General features: G+C 42.4%; 1 protein-coding gene across 2 annotated transcripts in view; it reads right to left on the bottom strand.

The window, feature by feature from the left end:
• tspan4a (tetraspanin 4a) overlaps positions 1–22758 on the bottom strand; it is a 192716-nt gene that overhangs the window by 141946 nt on the left and 28012 nt on the right. The window contains exon 2 of one of the 2 annotated variants that reach the window (XM_037095887.1): positions 16984–17063. In XM_037095887.1, coding sequence (XP_036951782.1) covers positions 16984–17046 — 63 coding nt within the window. In that variant the 5' untranslated portion in view covers positions 17047–17063. Of the gene's footprint in view, positions 1–16983; positions 18697–22758 lie in introns of those variants that run through there. The other variant, XM_037095886.1, reaches the window with a different exon arrangement.

Raw genomic sequence — 22758 nt, 5'->3', positions numbered from 1 at the left:
TGCAGTAAAACTCTCCCGCCCTTCTCTGTTCCCCCCGTCGATAAGAAGATGGAATTTTTATCAGTGTTAATAAAAGCCTCTATTTTTATATCCTGCTGAAAAGAGCAGGGCCTCATCTATGCATCCACTCTCCTCTGTTGTTAATGTGTGAGGCTGTTAAAAACATGTGTGTGTTGTACTGAGAAGTCAAGACAGAATACCAATGTACAGTATGGCCCAGTTCCAATACACTCCTTGCACCCCCCCCCCCCCCCCACCCCACCCCACCCCTTAGCCTCTCTCCTCCACCTTGAGCGTTCGTATCTCGAGGTAGTCTGTCCCGAGTCACAGTCCTTTTCTTTAAAACAAGCAGAAAATAATTGCTAGATAATTGTAGATATAAAGCTAGCTAGTGATCATTACATTGTTATTTCTGATTTCTTCATAACAGTCCAACATTTTAATGTATTTGGAAGTCCAGAGCATAGTTGCTGCACTATATGGCTGACGGCTCATGGCCTGCTAATCCCTGACCATCGTAACGTCATTAACATCGAAAAGGCTCCTCACCGTCGAGCACAATTAAGTTCACTAACATTATGTCTCCATGTCCCATCTATTATTTTCCAAAATTGCAGCTGCTGTGCTTCTTTTCCTGATGGCCGCTGTTTCTCTCAGTCGTGCTGTTTTTATACTAGTTTTTGTAGCTTAGCTTCCTCAGCTAGTCAGCCAATGTTGTTTTATGCATTTGAGGCTGAACAAAGCTGAGTTATGGACATGTGCTGCGGAGACAAGGACGCTTTTTAACCAGGCACAGGGATGTATGTCGGTGGTAACAGGAGTTTCCTCTGCAGGTTGACACAGCTGGATATGTCAGAGCAACGGTGGGAAATAGCAGCGGCCACAGTGGTGAGTCAACCCTGCTTCACGACAACAGTGAGACACACTGCCTCAAACTCACAAACAACAATGTTATTGCCCATCACAGTGTTTCACTGTAGACATCCTCATATGCCAATTCGGCAGACAGTGCCCAACCCCACTGCACGGGTACCATTCCTCTAATATCTTGCAAACTAGGGTTCGGTCAGATTGAAAACCTCTGGTTTGATTTAAGTCTTAATATTTGAACAGACTGGTAATACTAAGTCTCACCTCTAGATGACACACATGATTCAGCTGCTCCTAAGAGGAACATACAACAGCCCGTGAATGACATCAGCGCTACAGTCCATCATGTCAGCAGTGACACATCGTGATTTCAATTCTCACAACATCAATTTAACTTTACATTATCTAAAATTTAACATCAAAATGATGTATAAAGCAACACTTCAACTGAGTGAAAATGGAGTCAAGATCACAGAGTGCTGATACAAGTAGCCCACGTACGTGAATCTTGCAAGTCAATGAGGCTGGGCCAAACCGGCAAAACTGGAAACCTACCAAGCCTTGGAGCAGACTGGTTAGAGCACAGGTTGCTAACCTACTGATCACCACAAAGGGCCATGTAATGAAACAGAGCTCTTTTTTATGTGATGGCCTGATTTAATAGTGTGAAGCTGTAAATGAATCCTGAGCATCCATCCTCTTCTGTCTCCATCAGATAAATAGCAAATGGCATCGTCATCATACCGTGATTGTCACAATAATGCGAGAGAAATCACCACAGCTGAAGATGCCATACTGGAAATGTCCGGTCGTGTCTGTTTACGTACACACCATCAATGACTACTGATGATGTATGAGGTTCTTAAAGTGTTGTCCCATTTTAAAGGGGGAGATTTCAGCCACTTCCCCTTTTGACTCTGTTCTGAGGAGCACTGGAACACGAGGGGTAGGGACATGGGATTAAGCCTCAATGTCTTTGTGTGAAGGTATGAAGGGCCAAGCAGGATAGTCAGTGGAGTTACTCTTTGTGAGTTATATCTTATAACATTGACTCCTATTAAGTGATTTTTTTAAATCACGTGATTGACAGCTTGTTGACATAAAGCTGGGATGAAAATCAACAACATGAGCTCTTGATGTTTGTGTAAGAGTCAGCCAGTGATGCAAACACACTCGCAGGGACTCACAGAAGGTGGAAATTTTGATTAAAGAGGGGAAAACATCCGCAGAGGAGAAGGCAGTAATTTATACTGAATACTCTCTGTACTGTTTAAAAGCTGAGCCTGAACTTGTAGCATTAACAAAAGGAACAATAAAGCATTGAAATTTGTGTCTGCCTCTTCATTAAAATAATCACACACGATAAGTCACTGTGAAAAGCAATTTTAAACACCTCAAGTTACAAATGTCTCCTTTGAAATGTTTTGTTTTTTGTTTTTTTTTAGCAGCAATTATTTCTACCAATTAAAAGACATAATCACAAACACTTCATAATAATGATAATCAGGGATGTCAAGCCTCTACAGCATGCAACTATCACCTTTTTCACAGGGGGAGGGGCACAAAGATCGCAACAGGTGTTGGGCATCATTAAAAAGGAAAGATTGTTGGCACAATGTGTGGTTTTGTGAATGGCTACGACATACAGATCACAGTGTTGTGGATTCATTAAGTGAGTGATGTGAAGTTTGTATGTGTGAACGTGTAGTGAGAAGGTTTTCAGTGGTGAAGTTGATGTGTGGGTGTGTGCTGTATCAGTGCCAAATGTGCTCCGAAGGAGGGAGAAGTTGGTTTACCCAGTTTACTGACAACACTGACTCAATGCAAGAAATCACACCCCCTCAACCAACATGCAATATTTTGGTCTTTTGATCTGTTTTTTACTATAAAGGGTTTTTTTATGCTTCAAAATAGCTCCAATGTTTGGTGTGTTTAAGTGGATTCAGATGTTTGTGCAGCACTATTGATTGTTACTGGACTGGCTCTGTTTATTTAAATGGGGACTTCACACATAAAGGTTCAGTTTACTTGACACCAAGAGTACAACTCTGTCAGCCTGTGAAAAAAGTTGTGTAATGTGTTTTGGAGCAGTTTTGTCACATCTGAGAAAATAACCCTGGCAATGCCATCAGAGGTTATTTTGGGCTTGGAGACCAGAGCTATGTGGCAGAAAGCCTGCGGAGCTTTACCAGTTACAGACGGTTTGAAGAAATGCTATTGGTTGTGTCGGCATGGAGACCACCAGGGAAAGAAGCTCAGTGTGTCAGCCAATGCTCCTTCAATCCTCTCTCCTATAAGTCACATTTCTGTATGATTCATTAGTATGATCAAATACATTTTGCGAGAAACATAATCACTGAGTGAAGAATGTTTAAAATTGTGTATTTTTCAATGAACACTTGAACTGATGAAGGCACTGGCACATGACATGGTAGTACAAACTATAAATGTAAACCATGCTTCTTCTTTCTTTTTAAAAAATGAACCACAACTCTGACAAAGAGGGAGGTCTCAGGTGGATAATAATCAGAATAAATATGAAACCAAAGAAAAACAAAAGAGCACCATATTTACACCTCTACAATGTATGTCTCATTCCCATTACATGGTTATGACCTGACTTTCAAATTTCTAGGACAGGATGGTGATTGGGTTACAGGCAAGAATATTGGTGAGCCAGTGGCCGCAGCTTAAGACTGTTTAAAAATATATAGGTGTGATACCGCTGGATATTTCTCAGGTGACCTTGTTGTAACAACAGAAACTGGATATTTTTGTCAGGAAGCTGGTATATCTTCAGCTATGTTCGTGGAGACCATAACAGGTATGTTAAAATTAAGCAATATCACCCTCTAGGGTGTGCTTTAACGTCATTTGAGCACAACAGTGATGCGGTCTGCAAGCAGCACTGAAGTGCTCAAATGAAGTTAAGGCACACCCTTGAGGGTAATATTGCAATTATACAACTAATACCAACACAAATAAAATGTATAATCAAATTATATCCATGTTGATGGACATTTTGGTTGCTCAAATTTTAAAGGTTTTTGCGAGTGTGTGTCGCGTTTCCATGGAAACACATGGGGTCTGACTAATAACTGAAACAAAATCAGTCACGTCAGTAGATTCAAATGTGTAATGGAACATAGTCACAAGCAAATAATCCAACCCTTAGTGACAACCTAGCAACAGAAAGGATTTTCTAGTCCCAGATGAGTGAACTCTGAGTTGACGTTAATGTTTTATCGTGGTCTCGGAATTTCCTGAACTACCGTAAAATAGCAAATAATAGCTGGGGCGTTTATTTGTTTCAGTCACTTAACAGACCAGGCGGCAATTTGGGACAAATTGTGCAGGGCAATAGTTGTACGTCTTCTGCAAGGGAAGTTGTTGTGGCGAAGGAAACGATTCAGCCAACCAGCAACCTTCTTCCTCCCTCCACCAGGCAGCCTGACCCTGTTGCTGTCGTCCTCGGACAGCTCCGTTTTATTTTTTCACCAATCTCTCACTCTCTTGGGGTCGACAGAGAAACGTCTAGCGGCTGCTTCTCCCGAGTTTTTTCTCTGCATATTTTATGGAAGAGAGTTTGAATTTCAAGCCATACTTTTTATTTTTTTTCTCCAGCTCTGACAGATACTATGTTGCCATGGAGATGGATACAATCTCGCCACAGACTTGGCGGAGTAATATTTTGAGTAATGAGTCAGGCGTGCTGTCATGCTGATTTGAGCACGGTCTAAATGTCTTGTTGACCAATCAAATTGCTTGGTCGGAACTACTTGTAAGTTGAGTATAATTTAGGGCATTGCTCTTTGTGACAAATTGCTACCACTGCTTGTTCCTGGGTTTTCAGTCAGGTCCAATCAGGATTTCTTCTGCAGCTTAACCATTGAGTCCAAATATGATCCCTTCTTTTTTGGTGACATGCAGTGAGGGAGTAACAGGTTGGATTTGAGCCTTGGGCCACTGAGGTGGGGACACAGCCTCTGTACATGGAGTTTGTTCTCTACCAGCTGAACGACCTGTGACTCAAATATGGTTACTTCTGGCTGCAAAAAACAAGATGGCAAGTCTTAATAGTCATAATGCCAAACTCAAGGCTTCAAACACGAGTCCACAAACCAATGGTTGACCTCACTGTAGGTTTATTTTTGGTTTGTTCCCTGAATCCTGTGTCTGGTTTGGTTTAGTTGGTCAATGAAAGATTTATAGATTTGTTTAAATGTTAATGAAGTAAACACAAAGCTTTACGCTTCATGTCACTTTGAGCTTTTCCAGTAAGAAGCCAGAGACATCATGTGATGCCTAAGTAAAACCAAAGCAAACATTAAAGCCAAAGCATGAGCCATACTTTAATACCAACACGATTAGATTATGGGACAACAAAACAAAACATGTCTGCTCTGAACAACTCATTAAACATTTCCTGAAAATGTTGTGAAATCACCTGTCCTTGTGTTGCTCACAACATCTATTTCCTTCTGCAAAGTGTTAATAAGTAATGTGGAAGGGTTTGCTGCTTTGATGGTGCTCGATGGGTTTTGTTTGTCTCTTTTGAGTTCCTTGGCTTTACAGCAGTGCAGTGCTGAATCACCGGGGTGTTCCTTTAATCACTGAAGCATAATCACTGTCAATCATCGTTAACAGAAAACTTACAGTGTATTGTTTTTGTTCCCTACTGAAATGAGTTTCTCATGTTGAATATTTGCACAAAACACTGCAGATTTGATCTTTGTAGTATTTTGTGCTATTTATTGTAAGTGTCTTATTGTAAGTAAGAACAGTCCAGCCATTAAAAAGTCATCGTGCAATCTGATTTTTCACCTCATGTAAATTTGATCGGACCTCAGTGAAATACTGGATCAGGCAGATACAGAATATTTTCAGCAAAGACAGAAAGTGTGGATTTTGAAGCGACTTACTGTGAAATTGAAAGAAAAAAAAATCATTTTCATCTTTTATTCATTTTAAACCTTTCTGTGCTTTTTTTTTCTTTCCCTCTTTTTAAAGATTTTTATGCATTTTCAATTATGTTATGTGAAGCACATTGTGTTTTCTTCATGCATGAAATGTAGAAGCTGGACTTGCTCTGCTCTTTCTCACACTGAACAAGCCCTCAGACCAGAAATACTTCCTGACGGTGAGGAGAGCACAGCTCCTCCACAGATGTAATAGAGACCGTGGAGAGGAGGGAGAATAGCAATAGAAAGGAGGGAGAGAGATGACTGAGTGCGTGGGACCATCAACCACATATCATAAGGAAATTCTGTCTCTCCTCAAAGTGACATTACTTATACACCAGTGCTACTTCTTTGGCATAAATGACTTGTTACTGAAGGCTTGTACACGTCTTCTCTGAAAATGACTCACTGAGATTCGAGAATATCGTTAGAAATAATCACACGAGTGAAACTGTAGCATGAGCCTCATTTTGATTGTTCTCCAGAACAAAACAGATCCCGAGGTATCTTGCCGTTCGCTACCGCGCCCTGAGAGCTATTGTTAATTAACAGTGACTTTGTTTTTATTTGCTTCAAAGAACCAGAAGTTCTGTTCCTGCCCAGTCCCTTCAGCACCTCCTGTGTATCCGCAGCAGGATCCGCTCGGCTCCGATCAGTGTCACTTTGCTGTTTATGCATTCCAAGTGGGACTCTGCTGCACCCTAATCTAAAGCTCCTTTCATGACACCACGTTGTCAATTAAGTGTATCGAGCTGCTTTTTCCCTCTCCACGTAGGCTGAGTCAGTGGGGTGTCATCTCCATCTGGTCTCCATCTGTAATGCCATAGACCAAAAGAGGTCTCTTGCTCATGCGGGGGTTAACACTGCTTTACACTAACACACACAATCTCTCCACATGCACGTCTTAGATCCTTTTTTTCTGACACATGGTCTGCACACTCTAGTTTTCCCAGCCAGATTCTCAGTGAAACCCCATTGACATTTTATCGCAGCCACTCCACTTTAACTTAAACGGGTAGTTATTCAAATCAACGTATCCCCCGACCAATGCTCAACTCATGAACCGTGTCTGCCATGTGACGTCTTAATCCATTCATACTTCAAAGTGACCTGAAAAGAGGAAGGCCCCACCTTTACAGTGTGAGATGAGCCTATCACAACAGTGCAGCTCTGGCTGTCTTCACACTGTGCTGCACATCGCTTTGACACATCAGCCCTCAAGTGTCCTTTATGAATATTTATTAATGTTCATGATTCAGATCTGTCAACTGTGATTACTCAGTATTTATTAATTTCAGCAGACTTGCAGAGGCCTTTTGAAGTACAGAAAGTATCTCCCCTAAAAAACTGGCAAGTGCATCAGCTTTTATCCTAAATAAAAGCAGTCATGTATAAAATTTAAATATATACATTAATACCTGCTTAAAGAGATGTCCTTTGTTGCCATGAAAAGACAAGGTCATCTTTGTTCAGAGGGCAGCCTCGGTGATGTCACGCCTGACTGATGCAGTGCAGGAAATCATTCAGTGTCAGAATAGGCAGCACATCCCTCAATAAGCACTTCCACTCTGTCCCGGGGCTAATCCGGAAAAGTGTTGCAGAGAACTGAGAGCTTCTCCTCACGAGTACAGAGTGGTTGACTGTGAGTTCTCTTGACTGTGTGATTCAGTCAGTAAACATAATCACATAACAAGCAATATGACGCTTCTACAGAACAGATGTAAACAGAAGTGTAGGGCAGTTTACATTTAGAGAAGAGCTCAGCATTACACAGTCAGTTAGGTTTCTGTTGTCTGAAAAGGACACATTAAAACCTGAAGACGACCTCGTGTCAGTCATGATTACACACTGTTCATGATTACACACTGCACATCCTTTTTAATGGGATGTTGGACTATTCAGAGGCACCACAGAGTCATGAAGCAATGTGATGATGTGTGATGACAACAGACTGGTCACAGAACAACCAATGGCCAGGATCTTCACCCATGTCATAAAGTGATGAGTATAGAAGCACAGGGAGTTTTGTCATCATTAAATTCCCACAGGATCATTTTTAAAAGTGACTTTCAATAACCTGTGGAAATGTGAAATGTGTTTAAAAAGAGTTTTCTGAGACGGCAGACGGAGACTGAGCTGTGACATGGGGTCACAAGTCCTTTCATCGTCTACATGGATACGGTCTGCCGCGTTGTTCAGCCCAGGAGGAGTCAAGTGTGAATATGCAGGAGGAACACAGACGTGAAATCAGCTTTGCAGCAGTTTTATTAAGTGAATGGATTCCACTTACTGACACACTTTCTGCTATCAAGGGCTTTCCTGAATGCACAGACATGAATTTTTAAAACAGCCTCAACATCACAGAATGAAAACCCATATAGCCACTTATAGCCGAGTTGCAGCAGAAGATGAAAACAAAAGCGACTCGATCTGAAGTTTCATTAACTTATTTAACTGCTCATATATAATTGATATCTTTTTCACCATATCACGCTCACACACATCACTCGGTGCATGTTTTGCCTTTATACATTGAAAAGTATTTCAGATGCAAGAAAGTACTGTGCATTTTCTGCTACCATCATAATTCTAAAGAGGTCAGTGGAAAGAAAAATCTAATTTGTCACAGCCTTATCATGCCTTGTTCAATCTAAAAACGTACATTAACAGAACAACTTGAGCCAATCCCCTCACAAGATGAATAAACTGCTCACAGCTCACTTATAAATATCACTGCTGAGAACAAATGAAGTCATGACATGATGCTGACAAATTCATCCGGCCGCTGCTTTTCATAACCATGGAAACATGAAGAAAATTGGATTTTAAACAGCTAAAGAACACTTCAAGTAGGTCAGTGTTGTGGCAATGCCAAAATCTGGTGTCTCTAAAAGCTGAAGAGTGGAATCAAAGGGGTTTGAGCATTAAACTGGCAGTGATGATAAAGCCGGAGCAGACTCACTGAGGCGCCACCTAAGCCTCTTTCTGAGCCAATAAAAACCCCAGTGAGATTTATTTAGGGATGTTTTCAACAAAATCTGTCAAAAAGTAAACTTATGAATGCATTTGAATGCAAATATTCTAATTTATTCAGCACTTTATACCCCAGCACTGGCATGATACATGTGACAGAGCTACGAAAACTGCTGACGATGCTTAGGAGCAGAAACAGTCAGTATTTATAAGACATTCCCTTCCTTTCATTTCCGAGTTTTCCCCTCAGTCGAAGGAGGATGTGCCAAACTCCAGGCCTGTTATGTGGACCGCTCATGCTGTGCACGCCGCTCCACAGCCCTGCTGCGAATCGATGGACTGTGTGGCAGCGTGGGCTGGGCCGGGCGGTGCTGTAAGATCTCGAATCAGTGGAAAAACTGATTCCTATTGATCTGACTAAATCAGTGCAGACAGAAGCAACCCATTCATGATTCTGGCAATGTATGGATCCTCCGTCGGGCTCTGACCTACATTACGATGACAAGTAAACACAACCTCAGAAGACATGTCGTCAGTCTTTTTCTTATGTTCTCCTCCCTGTCCCCGGGCTCACTGGCTGCTACATGTGACTGATCTCTCTCTCCTTCCCCCTCATCCCCCAACGGTGAGGAAAAGCCATGTTTGTGCTAACTAGATTAATTAAAAAGTGGCTGTAAATGAGAAGTCTTCCTCTGGTATCTTGTAGCTGTGAGGTGCTGTGGTGGTTTCCGCTGCTGAAGACTATTAGTGTTGTGCATCATCACATATTTTTTAGTTGCCCACTGTTGCAATTTTATGCCGGAGTCATTGCTTCTACGTTTAGGGGATAATCAGCATTTGTCCTGGAGTGCACAAATCCGTCTCTGTCTTTTCTCTCTTCTCTTTTTCTTACTCAAGCTTTGTCTGAGAAGGATGATAGCCCGACTTCTCTCACCCACACAGCTGTTGATGTGCGAGGTCAGAGTCTTGCGCTTCTTTCACACGTATAGTCATGGCATTAACACACAAGCATCTGACTGTAGCTGTGGAACCTGGTTTGAGTCAGATGTGCTGCCTCCTGTTGACTTTATTTGCACTTAAGTGTGTGACAAAGTGTGAGAGCACAGAAATGTCAACCTTGTGACTGCTGTTCATGCAGTGCTAAAAAAAAAGACATGTTTCCATGACAATGTGTCTGCAGAATCATTGAAATCAGCTTTGAGACTAAATGTGTAGTAACAACTTGAATGGCGGTGCTTTATCTACCAATAATAGTGTGGAGTACAGTGGCCTGTGTATATAAGGGTCTTAATTTACACCAACTTAATGTGCTAAGCCTGAAATCTTTTATTCAACTCATATCTATAGACCTGTCCAGTCATCTATTTATCAACTTCATAAAAATACCACAATGAAATAGTTTGTGTCAGTGATTTGGAGAAAGTCGTCCATCCACATGGATGCAGGAACTGGGGTGCTGAGGGGCTGCAGCGCAAACAGAGGCCTCGCCTACAAGTCTGAGGAAAGGATAAAAAAGTTGGTCTCTAACCTATTGACATGAACACTGAACCCCTCGGCTCCCCTGCTGTGAGTAGCTTCCCACAGCCCTGTCCACACGTTTGTTTCATCTCTCCTCGACAGCGGCGCTCCCTGTATACTTGTCTCCATCAAGAGTTGCTCCACTGCCTCAAACTCATGCTAAAAATGCTGCAGCTCAACTCTCAAAAAATGTGTCAGCATCCCAGCTATTTTGGCCTCTTTGCATTGGTTCCCTGTGTCTTTTACAGTGTCATTTATTTTAAATGACTTCTGAGGTCCTATTAGGTTTATAAAGCAGAACTCTGCTCTCATAACCAATGTCACAACTAAAAACTGATGGTTCCTTTGTTGTTTACATCGACAGAATCAGCACAAACAAACTCTTCCTTAACTGTTGCTTTTCTTTATTACTCAGGGATTCTACTGTATGATATTAGCACTTCATCTGCGTTTCCTCCACTTTTTCTTTTCACTCTATATCACAAGGAGCACCATCTGAGCTGTCGACACCACAAGAAATCCTTGTTTAATGTAAACAGAGAAGAGTGTCTGCAGCAGCAAACAGCACTCGGATGCTCGGGGACATGAAATGAGAGTGAAACTAGGTCTCAACACTTGTGACACTGCTCAGGAAGAAGAGCTTTAAACTGAAGAAAAGAAAAAACAATGGAACAATCAAAAGTGTTTCAAACAGGGTCATTATAGATTAAAGTCACTGTTTGAAATAAGTGATGTAAACTATTTCAGTTTTGAGAAATAAGTTGAAGAAAGGTGTTTTAGAGTTTTTAAGTATTAACTCAATGTGCAGAGAAACATCGGTGAAGCTTCAGTTTGATCACAGCCCATTCACAGTTTTGAACCGGTGGATATGGTCAGCTTCAATGCTTCCCATCATTCAGCGCCTTCTGTGGCTGCAGACCAGCAGTGGTGACCTCAATCATAACAACCGTTTTCACTAACCCGCCACTCTTTGACTCTGTGATCTCCAGCAGTCGCCTTGGGAGCAAATGAGTCTGACACCAGCATGAGCAGACAGTTTGTCCCTGAAAATCCTGACATTTCTGGCTGCTGTGACATGAATCTGTTCGCTGACTGAAAGCACAACTTTGCAGCTCTATTTACCACAACCTCTAATCATTGTATAAAACCATCATTAATTCTCAGATTCATTTCTGGACACTTTTTCAGTTAAAAGCTAGAAGGACCCAGAAGGATGTTTGAGATTAGTGTCTCATTTGGTGCTTTCTTATGTGAATCTGAACAAAAGATTGATTCAGTGAATTTTTCATTCAGTGAAACAAAGTACGTAGCCAGCAAGAAACACAAGCAGCAAAAACATCCCACATGTAAACTGTATAAAAACCTTCTGATTCACTGAACAACAAACTTTACTTCATCCAGGGTCCTTCTGTCCTTTTTATAACATCTTCTGAAAACAACTGCACTTTGAAAGATCCATGTTTTCTTTAGAGTTTAATTTCCATCCTTTCTCTTTTTTAAATTCTTTTGTATTACTTCTTACATGCTGGTTTGACCATATTTAACTCAGCAGGTTCCAGAGGTTGCACATAATTGGCACTTTCCCACCTGGAGAGCAAGGTGTTACTGTAGTTGCAATTACTGCTGCTGACAAACAGCTGGCTCGACTCCCATGTCAGATTCATTGTGAATGCAGCCATTGGTGTTTTTCTTAATCAACACTAATTATTCATTAAGGAATCAACTGGATAGTGTTACACCTTCTGCTCTCAGTTTACCAGCCACAGTAACAAACAGCATTCTGACCTCTTCTACCACATTTGGTTTTCCTCCACCTCCTGCTGCTCTCAGGACAGCCCGCGCCCACCACGAGGGAGCAGCGTGATGCCAAGCTTGGAGGAAAAATGGAGCAAGGAAGTCTATCTTCAATCCCAAACCCAAGAACTAATCTGACCTGACACCATTTTGCAGGGAGAGAGTTCATCTTCCACATGGCCTGCAATTTATCCTTTTCATTTCAGCCAGTTTGAGTTAACTCCATCGATGACCTCACAAATAGATTTAAACAAACACACCGATGGCACAACAAAGATAAACAGATGGGGCTGGAGATTTAACAGTGTTCTGTTTCAGCCCAGTCGCCAAATTAAAATGGTGGCATTGTGCATTTGCAGCCCTTTCTCACTCCCAACGCATTCCATACACCAGCCTGGTCAGCCTGGTCAGCGGCCCTACTACCTTTGACACTGTTGGTATTGCTCTGACATCAGCAGCACCCCTCTAGTGTAACAAGAACAGGGGGAACAGGGAAAGTCAGGGTGGTCGGATGGGTCATACATCAGACTGCCCCTCCAGAGAAACGGGGTTAGCTCCTCTCTGTGACCAAGAGACAGAAGTTTTTTATCATTAAGTTACATTAGGCAAGTGAATTAATGACCTAACTTATGTAATTTAGGTTATGTGAGTTACATCACTTACGTTACAAGAAGAAAGAAGTTATTCTGGTCAAAGTTTGATCTTTTCCTAAACCAACTACACTGTGTTAATAACACAAGTCAAAAATTCATGTCATAATATTTAAAGTGCTTGTCAGCAAGCATTGTTTTTAAAGTCTAACCATGTGTTTCATATATCATATTTTTGCTAACTTGACCTCAGAGCTTTTATTTTGAAACCATCACATATTATAGCAGCATGTATATGAGCTGATGTATCAGCAGTAAGCGTTTCTACAAAACACAATTATGTCCATGTTGACATTTGCAGAAAGCGTGGCATATCATGTTCACATGATATGCTTATTAGGCAGCGCTCACATTAGGAGGTGGAGGGGGCAGTGGTGGTGTTTCTGGAAGCCAACATGGCTGCCTGCATAGTGCTGTGGATATGACAGCAGCCTAGCTAAGATACAAGCTCTTCAGCTCCACACTTTAAGTCTACAGGTATTAAATATTTATATCAGCACAAGTTGGACAGTATATTTACAGCGTGATGTGTGAAGGCTTCTTCTGTCTGTCACATGTGCTGCTGCACATCCTTTCACACAGCATGTGGAGTCTTATTTTTCTCCACCTTCGCAACCTAATTGTGTGAATCTCACAGCACTGCGTCAAAAGTGTTGACGTTTATTTAAGTCAACATATATATTACCACACGAAGACTTTCTGTGTGTGTGTGTGGTTTGTCACTTTCTAATCTAGTTGCCAGTTTGTATCTGCACATTATAACTTCTTGTACATTTAGTACACTTGGCAGACAAGCTAACTGTGTTGGAACTGTTAAGCTAGAGAATGGATGTTTTCAGTGCTAAACATTTGTTGCCACGGTGGTATGATGCTATTCATGTTTGCTCTGCATTGCAGAGATTATCAGTCAGCTAACAGTCAGGCTCGTACCGTGCTGTGCTGTCTTTGTTCTGACACTTGCCTCTCTGGGTCTCTCTGAGTGACACTCAGCCAAAGCTGCATACACTGTAACTACCCGCTCCTCAGGCAGTTTGTTCCCCGCCTGTGGAGGAAGACTTAACTTCATGCATGCCAAAAAAATAAAAATAGATAGATAGATAGATAGATAGATAGATAGATAGATAGATAGATAGATAGATAGATAGATAGATAGATAGATAGATAGATAGATAGATAGATGAGGAAATAAGGAAATTTCACACTGCAGTATTATTAGTCATGCAGTGCTGAGCAGAACTTTTAAGCAAGGAAGAAGGCTTTCCTGGTCTTTATCGTAAAAATGAACAGTGAGATCTGGACATAGTTCTGGAGGAGGAGCCTTGTTCACTCCAGTGAAACGTTGAAACGTTCACAGTGGTGCTTTAAGTCAAAAAGCACTTGAGTGGGTATAGTATCCATTGTTTTAAGGTGCTTCTTTCGCAGCGTTAGCTTATGGAAAAAGTGCATCACATGACGATTGTAATTACACTGTTTGGCCACTACGAAAACTGGCTTCAAGGCCTAGTGACATTCCTGCGGGCTTAGATTTGACCAGATATATTAAGGCTGAAACCAAACACCCAGGAGCAACACTGGACTTTGTAGTCTGTTTGACATAGTGACCAAACTGTGAAATTACAACATCATGTGCAGAAGTCTTTAGTGTGCACGCTCTATGAGCTGCACAACATGCAGCAGATGTACACAAGGAAGTTGAACTTTTGTTTTCATGCTCTACTGAACTGCTTTCATTAGAATGAATGGGGCCCCAAAGCGCTAGCCAGATTTTTCCTTAGATGATCCGTGGCTGGAAGAGTTGTTTTCTATATGGTTTATTATGGTTTATATATCTCTGTTGAAATTGTATTATTATAACTGATTTATTATAAGAACGTGAAAAATAGGAAGTTCTCACATATGCAGGGCATTGAACCAGCATGCTTTGAGTCTTTTCCTGGCTTTGTATGCACATTTTGTCTTTATTGCTTGTTGTTTTGCTTCTTCTCATCATTTTCTAACATGATGTACCCACTGAGCACTCATTTCCATGTTTTCTCCACCAGACCAGTCTGTAATATACAAGGCCACAATCTGAGTCTGAGGTTTAGCTGTTTTTTAAACTGTAAAATATCAATATGACACCCATGTGTTGCATACTTCTCCAGTAAAAGTTGAATGTAAAAATGTGTTAAAGACAAAAGCCCAAATTTGTTTCCGTTAACATCAAATTACAACGATGACCCTTAAAGGCAGCAAATCATAAACCTGTTGATCATACTGCATAGTGCACAACTGGCTATTTATATGAGCCTATTAGCACGTAACATCACAAGACAATTTCATTTTCCTTGCTCAGAGGTTATGTGAGAACTCACTAACAACTGAGCTTGTGGAGTTGGGATTGACGCTGATATAGATAATCTATAGGATGATATTCCGTGAAAATGACAGCTGTGGTTGATGAGAGCCCCTACTGTGCCCCTCTTTAAGAACTTTCATTTGCAGACTGCCAACCTGTATGTATTTTTAGTCCAACATCTGCTGGTATGTCTTGTCGCTCCAAAAGCTTGCGATGCCTTGAGAATGTGTCCAAACGTGTAACACGACTCCTGTCTGAAAACTAGAAGCTGCAGCAGTGTGCTAACTGACAAGGACTTTATCTTTCTCGTCCTTCCTCCTCACTCCGGCTCGCAGTTTCCTCAAGTGAAGACTGGTGAATGTGTGTGTGTGTGTGTGTGCATTGGGGTATTAGGACTGGGTATTTATTAATGTCCTGAAAATGAGCCACTGACAAAATATTTGTTTTTTGGCCACACACAGAGTTTTCAGGTGTAAGGTAGTACTCAACAAGTTTCCTCAAGGTTGGCAAGTCTACACATGCCGTGTCACTTTGTCTACAGAATATAAAGGGCATGTTCAACACCGATGAAGTCACCTTCTTAAAAGTCTCATTTTTGCATGAGATGTCTTTGGATGAACCAGCTGACATGCTCAACGGCTGGTAAATTGCTACTGAAATTGTTGAGACGCTGAGGTCTGACATCAGCCGTCAGCTGCTCCTACAACTTATTTTCAAAGGCAGACTTTATATTGGAGGAGCTCCTCTGTTCTCATCTGGAGTATCATAATGTGATTGGCTTCTCAGCAGGAGAAGGCTTGTCGTGGTCATGTGGTCATTATTTATCCTCAGTGGCGCGCACACACACACACACACACACACACACACACAGACTGGCTAATAACAAGTGCTGCAACCCCTCTGACAGCAGTTTATAGCTGACAGAAGATGTAGAGGTGAAGAGGTTACTCATACCTCAAGGGAGATTGCATCTTGGCAGCTAGATTGCATTTTATAGTTCAAGGCCTCATCTCGTTCCATTACCAATAAGAACAGCAGTATGAAAAAAGTAATCCCAGCAAGGTAACCACAGACACCAGTCCCCCTCGAAACTCTGAGACAAGTTGGAAGGACTGCACAAAGAGGGTCTGAAGAAAACACAGATGAAGCACAGATTGAGATCTTTGAATGAGAAGCACAACTACATGACAGGCTTCACAGGGAGAATGAAAGTGATCTGTTGTGGGGGCTATCGGGGCAGGATTGACAGCAGCAGACAGACACCCAAGCTCTTACATCCCCACGGCAAACAGGTACGATTGGCCAGATCGAGCAGATTGGCAGCAGATGCTTTGATGGGCTGAGAGGAGAGTGAGCAGAGGTAGATGAAGAATTACAGCACAACGGTAACACTGATTAACTAGTGTACACACAATGCAAGCTCAGAATATGCCAAAGCTTAACACAGCAAACAATGCAGTGTACACCCACACTTCAAGTCCTGTATAGGCAACAGAAGAGACTGTCCTCACCCACACAGTGGGCTTTGTACACATGATCTAAATGCATGATCTGTCTCTCACACTCCCCCCTCCTCACTCCTCTCTCATCACACACAGAACAGAGCTCCCTCTGAGCAAGCCAAGAAAATATATGACTAACAGAGAAAAAAAAAATTTCAAGAGAGGAAAACATCACTTTAGGCTAAATAAACATCCCCACAAACTCTCTCTCACACACACACACACACACACACACACACACACACACACGCACACACTCACACACACGCACACACTCACACACACACACACACACACACACACACACACACACACACACACACACACACACACACACACTCAGTGGTAGAAAACAAAATTGAAAATGAAACACTCACCCAGAAAAGGAGGTTGAAGAAGACCATTCCATATCGCAGGGCCATCATGCAACCCTCGGCCATCCTGCAGCGCCGCAGTTCTAGGAGGAATATGAAGGAGAGGTCCAGGTAAAACACCACATACTTCTTCCCCTGGGCGTAGCGCCCCTTAGACCTCTGTGGCCCCTTTGTCGTGTGGAAGCCAAACGCAAACGGTGGCCGCTTGTACTCAAACTCCCCACTGAAGCGGTGAAACCCAGACGTGAACGGTGGCGTGTCGGGTTTGCTGTCCAGAGATGGACTGCGCCGGTAGGGAGTCTCATCTGTGCTTGAGCGTCTCATTATGGAAGCCTTGATGAGTCTTTAATAGTCACTCTGTGTACTTCAGGTCTGAGCAAAGTCCCCAAGTTATTCCACTGAGGGCTGTGAGACGGATTCCAGCAGTTTCAACCTGTCCCCAGTTCAGCTCCAAATAATTATGACCCCTGAACAGCTGATTTAACTGTGCCCCAAAGTGTGATCACACTTGATCTGACTTAATCTGTGCACGAGAACGTGCTGCCATCCACTTGACTGAAGTTCTTCTCTTTAATCCTACAGTGCCTCTAATTTCAGCAGGAGACTTTGTATAATCCTGCTGCAACACCTGTGTAATTTGTATATTCAGGACATAATCCCAACACATACACACACATCTGCACACCACTGTTTCCCTCTCTGTAATCGCTCAGAGGCAGGTGTCATGCTCTGACAGATAAGCTGGTTTGCAGTTTCATCTCGCAACAGTTCAATCAAGGAAGACGATTGAGGGGTTTCGACTCGACCGCTCCAGCTGCTCGGGGCTGACAATATGATCCAGAAACGTCCTACCTGGTCTCATGAGAGATTCCTGAGCAGGTGCTCCCGGCTGGGAGGTAATGGCACACCTGCTTCAGCCAATCAACTTGTTTTACTCAGTAACAGATCAAACATCTGCTGAGGATGAAACACAGCCCTGTGGTCTAAGTGATGGATGAGTGTTCAGCATGTGGTTGTGGCTGTCAATGTGCTTTTGCTGACATGCATTAAGGAACTAAATGAGACGAGCCGATGAGAGGGAAGGATGGTGTTGGGAATGTGAGGAGAAGGAAGCATGAAGGGATGAGTACCGCATGTGAGTGGACCATTCTGATTTGATGTCCCTTTTGAATTCCTGCCTCCTCTAACTTGTGTCTTTTGTCTCTGACAGTGTCCGGGGGTTACTCTGCCTCTCTCAACAGCCTGCTCTTCACCCATTTAGCGATTCGTCCTCTTTAACTCCCTCCTCTTTCCTCCTCGCACCTTACTCTGAGTCCCTCTCTGCACTCCCCCTTCTGTGCTGACGGCGGGTAATTAATTTCCAGAGTCTCATCAGTGAGGCAAAGTGTGCGGTGTCCCCTCTTCTCGTCTCTCTCCCTCCTCCGCTACAGCATTTCTATCCTCTTCTCTAGGAGGGCAGGGAGATCAAGGTGTCCGCCGGGGTCATGGCCAAGCAGCGACAGAAGAAAGAGCAAGAAGGAGAGACGAGCAGGGAGACGAGGCAGACAGTTTCCTCAGAGAAGAAAAGAAAGACTGCAGTGTGTGAGCGTAGTCCAGTGTGGCTGCCTGAAGCTCCCTCCCTCTTCCTCACATGCTCCTGATTCTTCCTCCCTCCCCCTTTTCCTTCCTCCTTCTCTCACAAGCTCCGTTGCTTTCTCATCCACACGCACCGTCTGAAACACCCCAACCCTCCACAGCAACTGTCCCCAAAACCTGGCAGCGCGAAAGACAGAGGCAGTCATTCATATTCTGGCCACACCCTACGAGGGAGATCGTCCAATCAGTGTCTCGCAGCCCCATCCTCCCTCATGCGCACACCGATCATGCACTACCATCTTCTGGATAACACACACACACGAACACACATACACACACAAAACCAAGTGTGCTGTTAACATACCAGCACTGAGAAGCCTGCTGCACTTGCACTAGTGCCTCCTTTCTCCTCTCCTATTCTACTCCTCCTCCTCTTCCTCCTCTCCACCTCATCTCTCCTCCTCTCTCTTCTCTCCTCTCTTCTCTCCTCTCTCTTCTCCTCCTCTCTTCTCTCCTCTCCTCCTCTCTGCCTCCTGTCTGGAGCTCATTCCACATGCAGAGGTTGTTCTTCATGCTTCTCTCTGCATGCCTGGCTTCAGCCATGTTCCTCTCTGTCCCTCTGGACCTTGACTTGGGTCACTCAGTTCCCATGTGTCGCTCTCTGTACAGATTTAAAACCTCAAACCTGTACCGATTTCCATCCCGGAAACATCACACCTGAGCTGTCTCTGTATGAAAGAAGTGTGATGCGCAGCCTGCTGCTGACACATACACAAAATATCTGCATGCTCTCCACAACCTGGTAACCATCTGGGTCAGTGGTGTGATGAGTCCACAGGGACATGACTGACTTTATTCATGGCTGCATCAAGTATTTAATGGATTTCTGTTTTGTCTCCTGTGTGTATTTTTGTCAGACTGCAGAGGCGGCAGCCAAGGAGAGTGAATGTGAATTACAGACTTACATCTGTTTGGCTGATGTGGTTTCTACAAAAAGGGTCAGTTCAAACAAAAGTGGAGATTCAGTCATGATCAACTCGACCCCATGCTGATTGAACGCCAGGTGAAGTTCTGTAACCCACAAAACACTTTTGGATCTTCAAAGCAAAACAGTGTGGCAGCATTCTGCTACACAGCTGAAGTATAGACGGGGACTAAAAACAAAATGGCTCCACACAGCTCATCCAGTGTAATCCAAGCCAACAGAGGCTCGAGACATTAAATGGTTTCGTAAACTCTTTCGTAAGATGCTATTTACACTTTCTTTCTATTTCTACTTTTTATTTTCTCTTTCATTTTAAAGCTAAAGTCTTGAAAGTGTTAGCAGGCACTGGGTTCTCAAGTTCAACCATGAGGGTGTAAATTTCATCTTTTCAAGTCAATTTGGGATCTTGGGGGCTCCAGTAAACTTGGATTACAGCAGACGAGCTCTACGGAGCAATTTAATGTTTTGTTCTGTTGTTTTATACAATTCTAAAATAAGTTCCCTAGCTACTTCACTTGTTCAGCAGGATGCTGCAACAGTGTTTGGCTGTGAAACTCTAGAAATGTTTGGTGGAACATTGAAACTTCACTCAGCGTGAGGGAGATGACTGAATTCTTTTTTTTTTTCAAATATCCTTTGGGACAGAGTTTGGACTTGAAATAGGTTTTTATCCAAAGATTTACAAACTAAGCTAATATCCATCATGGCTGGCCTCGTTTGTGTTCTCCTACATTAACTAGTCTTTTCAGCACTTTTAGCCCCGAGTGATTTCTACAAGATTAAAAGACAGCAGCACTTAGGCATGTGTTTGTATGTATTTAATATCTACCCTCATACTTTGTACTACAATATGTTATGTACATCTCTCACTGTTTTATAATCATAGCTACTTTCACAGGGATTTCTGGTGGAAAACACCAATTTGCTAAAACCTTTGCAACATTACGTCTCTTCTTCTTTCATATCAGGTTAAGTTCCTTTGTACATTGTCTCTGTTTAAATACAAACAGTGACAGCAACAGAGTTAACAGCACCATATACTGGAAAAAGCATGTTTCCCCATGGCCATGTTACCACGCTTCGTGCTTCTGTACCATAATTGTATCCAGATTTAAAGAAAATTTCCAGATGAAGATGAAGATTAGTACCTTCTTCATCCACAACTGCACTGCAACTATAAGACATCAATATAAACTGTTGGTGTTGCTCGTTCTCCAGGTAGGTGCCATGAATGTCATGGTTTGGGTTTTTGGTTTTCATGTTTTATGTTGTGAATTATGTCCTTGTGTCATTCCACATCATGTCTTTGCCTTTTTCCTGCTTACCTGTGTTTCCTTAGTTAATCAGCCCCCATAAGGTTTCTGTGTTTTGTCTTCCACTTTTTGTTGGTTCATCTGCCTCTCATGAGTCCCTGTGTCTGTTCTTCGGGGGCTTTGTGATTTGTTCTTAGTTTTTATATAGCTCTCTCTTGGATTCTACTTGCCACCCTTTTTTGTTGCCACCTTTTTTGTTGCCCGCCTTTTCTTTGCTTGCGTTGTGGATTTTGGGACTCGCGTATACTGAGAGAAAATAATTTTTTGGCGTAAAAATATGACTTCATCTAAACAAAGAGATGCGTTAAATTCTTACAATATTTGCCTCCAAAATTTGGTGGAGTGGAAGAATATAGTGGAAGAACATGGAAATACTTGAGTAAAATACAAGTACAAGTACACTCCATCACTGTTCATTTCTGTCAGTTGTGTCCTCTAAATCTTACACACAGCACCTTTAAATGTGCATGAGATCACCTGTAGACTCAAGCCTCAGCTGATCCACGTCCATCATGTGCCTGAGACATATTCCCAGAAGGTCAAAGAACAAGTGAATCCTGTTCATCACAATGTAAACAAAACTTTCTGTGCTCATTCTGAGCGTGCTCATTCATACACGGTCTATATGACTCTTAATACATGTGGAGGATATGATGAGTGTGATCAGCTCACTTAAGTGTCAATGTGTTACTTAACTGTCACTAATGAAATACACAAAGTGGGATGAAGCAGGAAATTCATCTGTGTCTTTGATTAACATACTGTGACATTGACAGCAAAACATGTTCCCGCTCCACATCGTGGCATCCCGTAACCACACACAGACACACACACGTGTACAAATGCACACACACACCCACACACACTCACACATACATGCATGCAGACACACGCACAGACACACACAGACACATGCAGGGCCCTCGGGGGCTGCCATGTCTTTGAAGTCCTCATCATGTACAAACACGGAAGAGAAAGAAGGTTCTGGCTCCAGCAGGAAACATGATGATGGGATGATTCTCCATCAACACTGAAGGTGTATAAATAAGGGCACATGTTAAATCGCTTTATGGACAGCTGCTCAGTCAGACACACAATGTGCGGCGTGCTGCTGCTCTCTGGTCTCCATGCAGCCGTAAAGGGGCAGGAGTCTGGCTACGTTTCCCTTGTTTAGAGCTGGAATATGAGTCTCTTCTGAATATCGCCACTTAATGACAAAACAGGCTACAAGGATAACTGCAGTGCCCACGCAGCAGCATTATGAGTGTATGAAATGAGAATGGCTTTCCACAAGACTGGCAAATTATTTAGAGCTGTGTGCCTGGTTGAGTTTTAGCTCATGCAGCCAACAAAAATGTTTTCTCTTCACGCTTTAATGTGGGGCTGTTTGGGGAAAGTTACATTTTCAAACTTAATGTGGCTCTTTTTAGATGACCTGTTTTATCCTTGGGTATAATTAGAAGGTTATAAATCAAGGTTACAGCTTAACGATTCAATTAAGAGTTGATTATGTAGATTCATAATGATACAGACGGCAAGAGTAGCCTCAGTTCTAATGACATCTTATCTCACTATCTGAATGATCCTGGTATATTGAGATAAACAGTTTTCTCTTGAGCTCAGCTCACTGCCTTTAATCAACCAAGGTCACAGAGTATATGTCTCACATTGATACTATCTATATTACAGTTTTTTTCAGTCGCTAACAAGCATTTGTCCAACCAGTTGTCACATTTTCAAAACTCTAAACACAATTAGCACAGCATTGGGCTTTTGTGGCCATACCATTCACACATTTCATGTCATTTTAACACAATATGCAGTCAGTGAACACATTTCCACACTGCTTACATTTTCTTAACAGACAAGCTATATCTCCCAATAAAATTATGGATTGTTTTTGTT

This window comes from Acanthopagrus latus, chromosome 4 (genome assembly GCF_904848185.1).
Source record: "Acanthopagrus latus isolate v.2019 chromosome 4, fAcaLat1.1, whole genome shotgun sequence".
Taxonomy (NCBI): domain Eukaryota; kingdom Metazoa; phylum Chordata; class Actinopteri; order Spariformes; family Sparidae; genus Acanthopagrus; species Acanthopagrus latus.
Note: the sequence above shows the minus strand (reverse complement) of the source record. Positions and strands in the feature narration are given on the sequence as shown.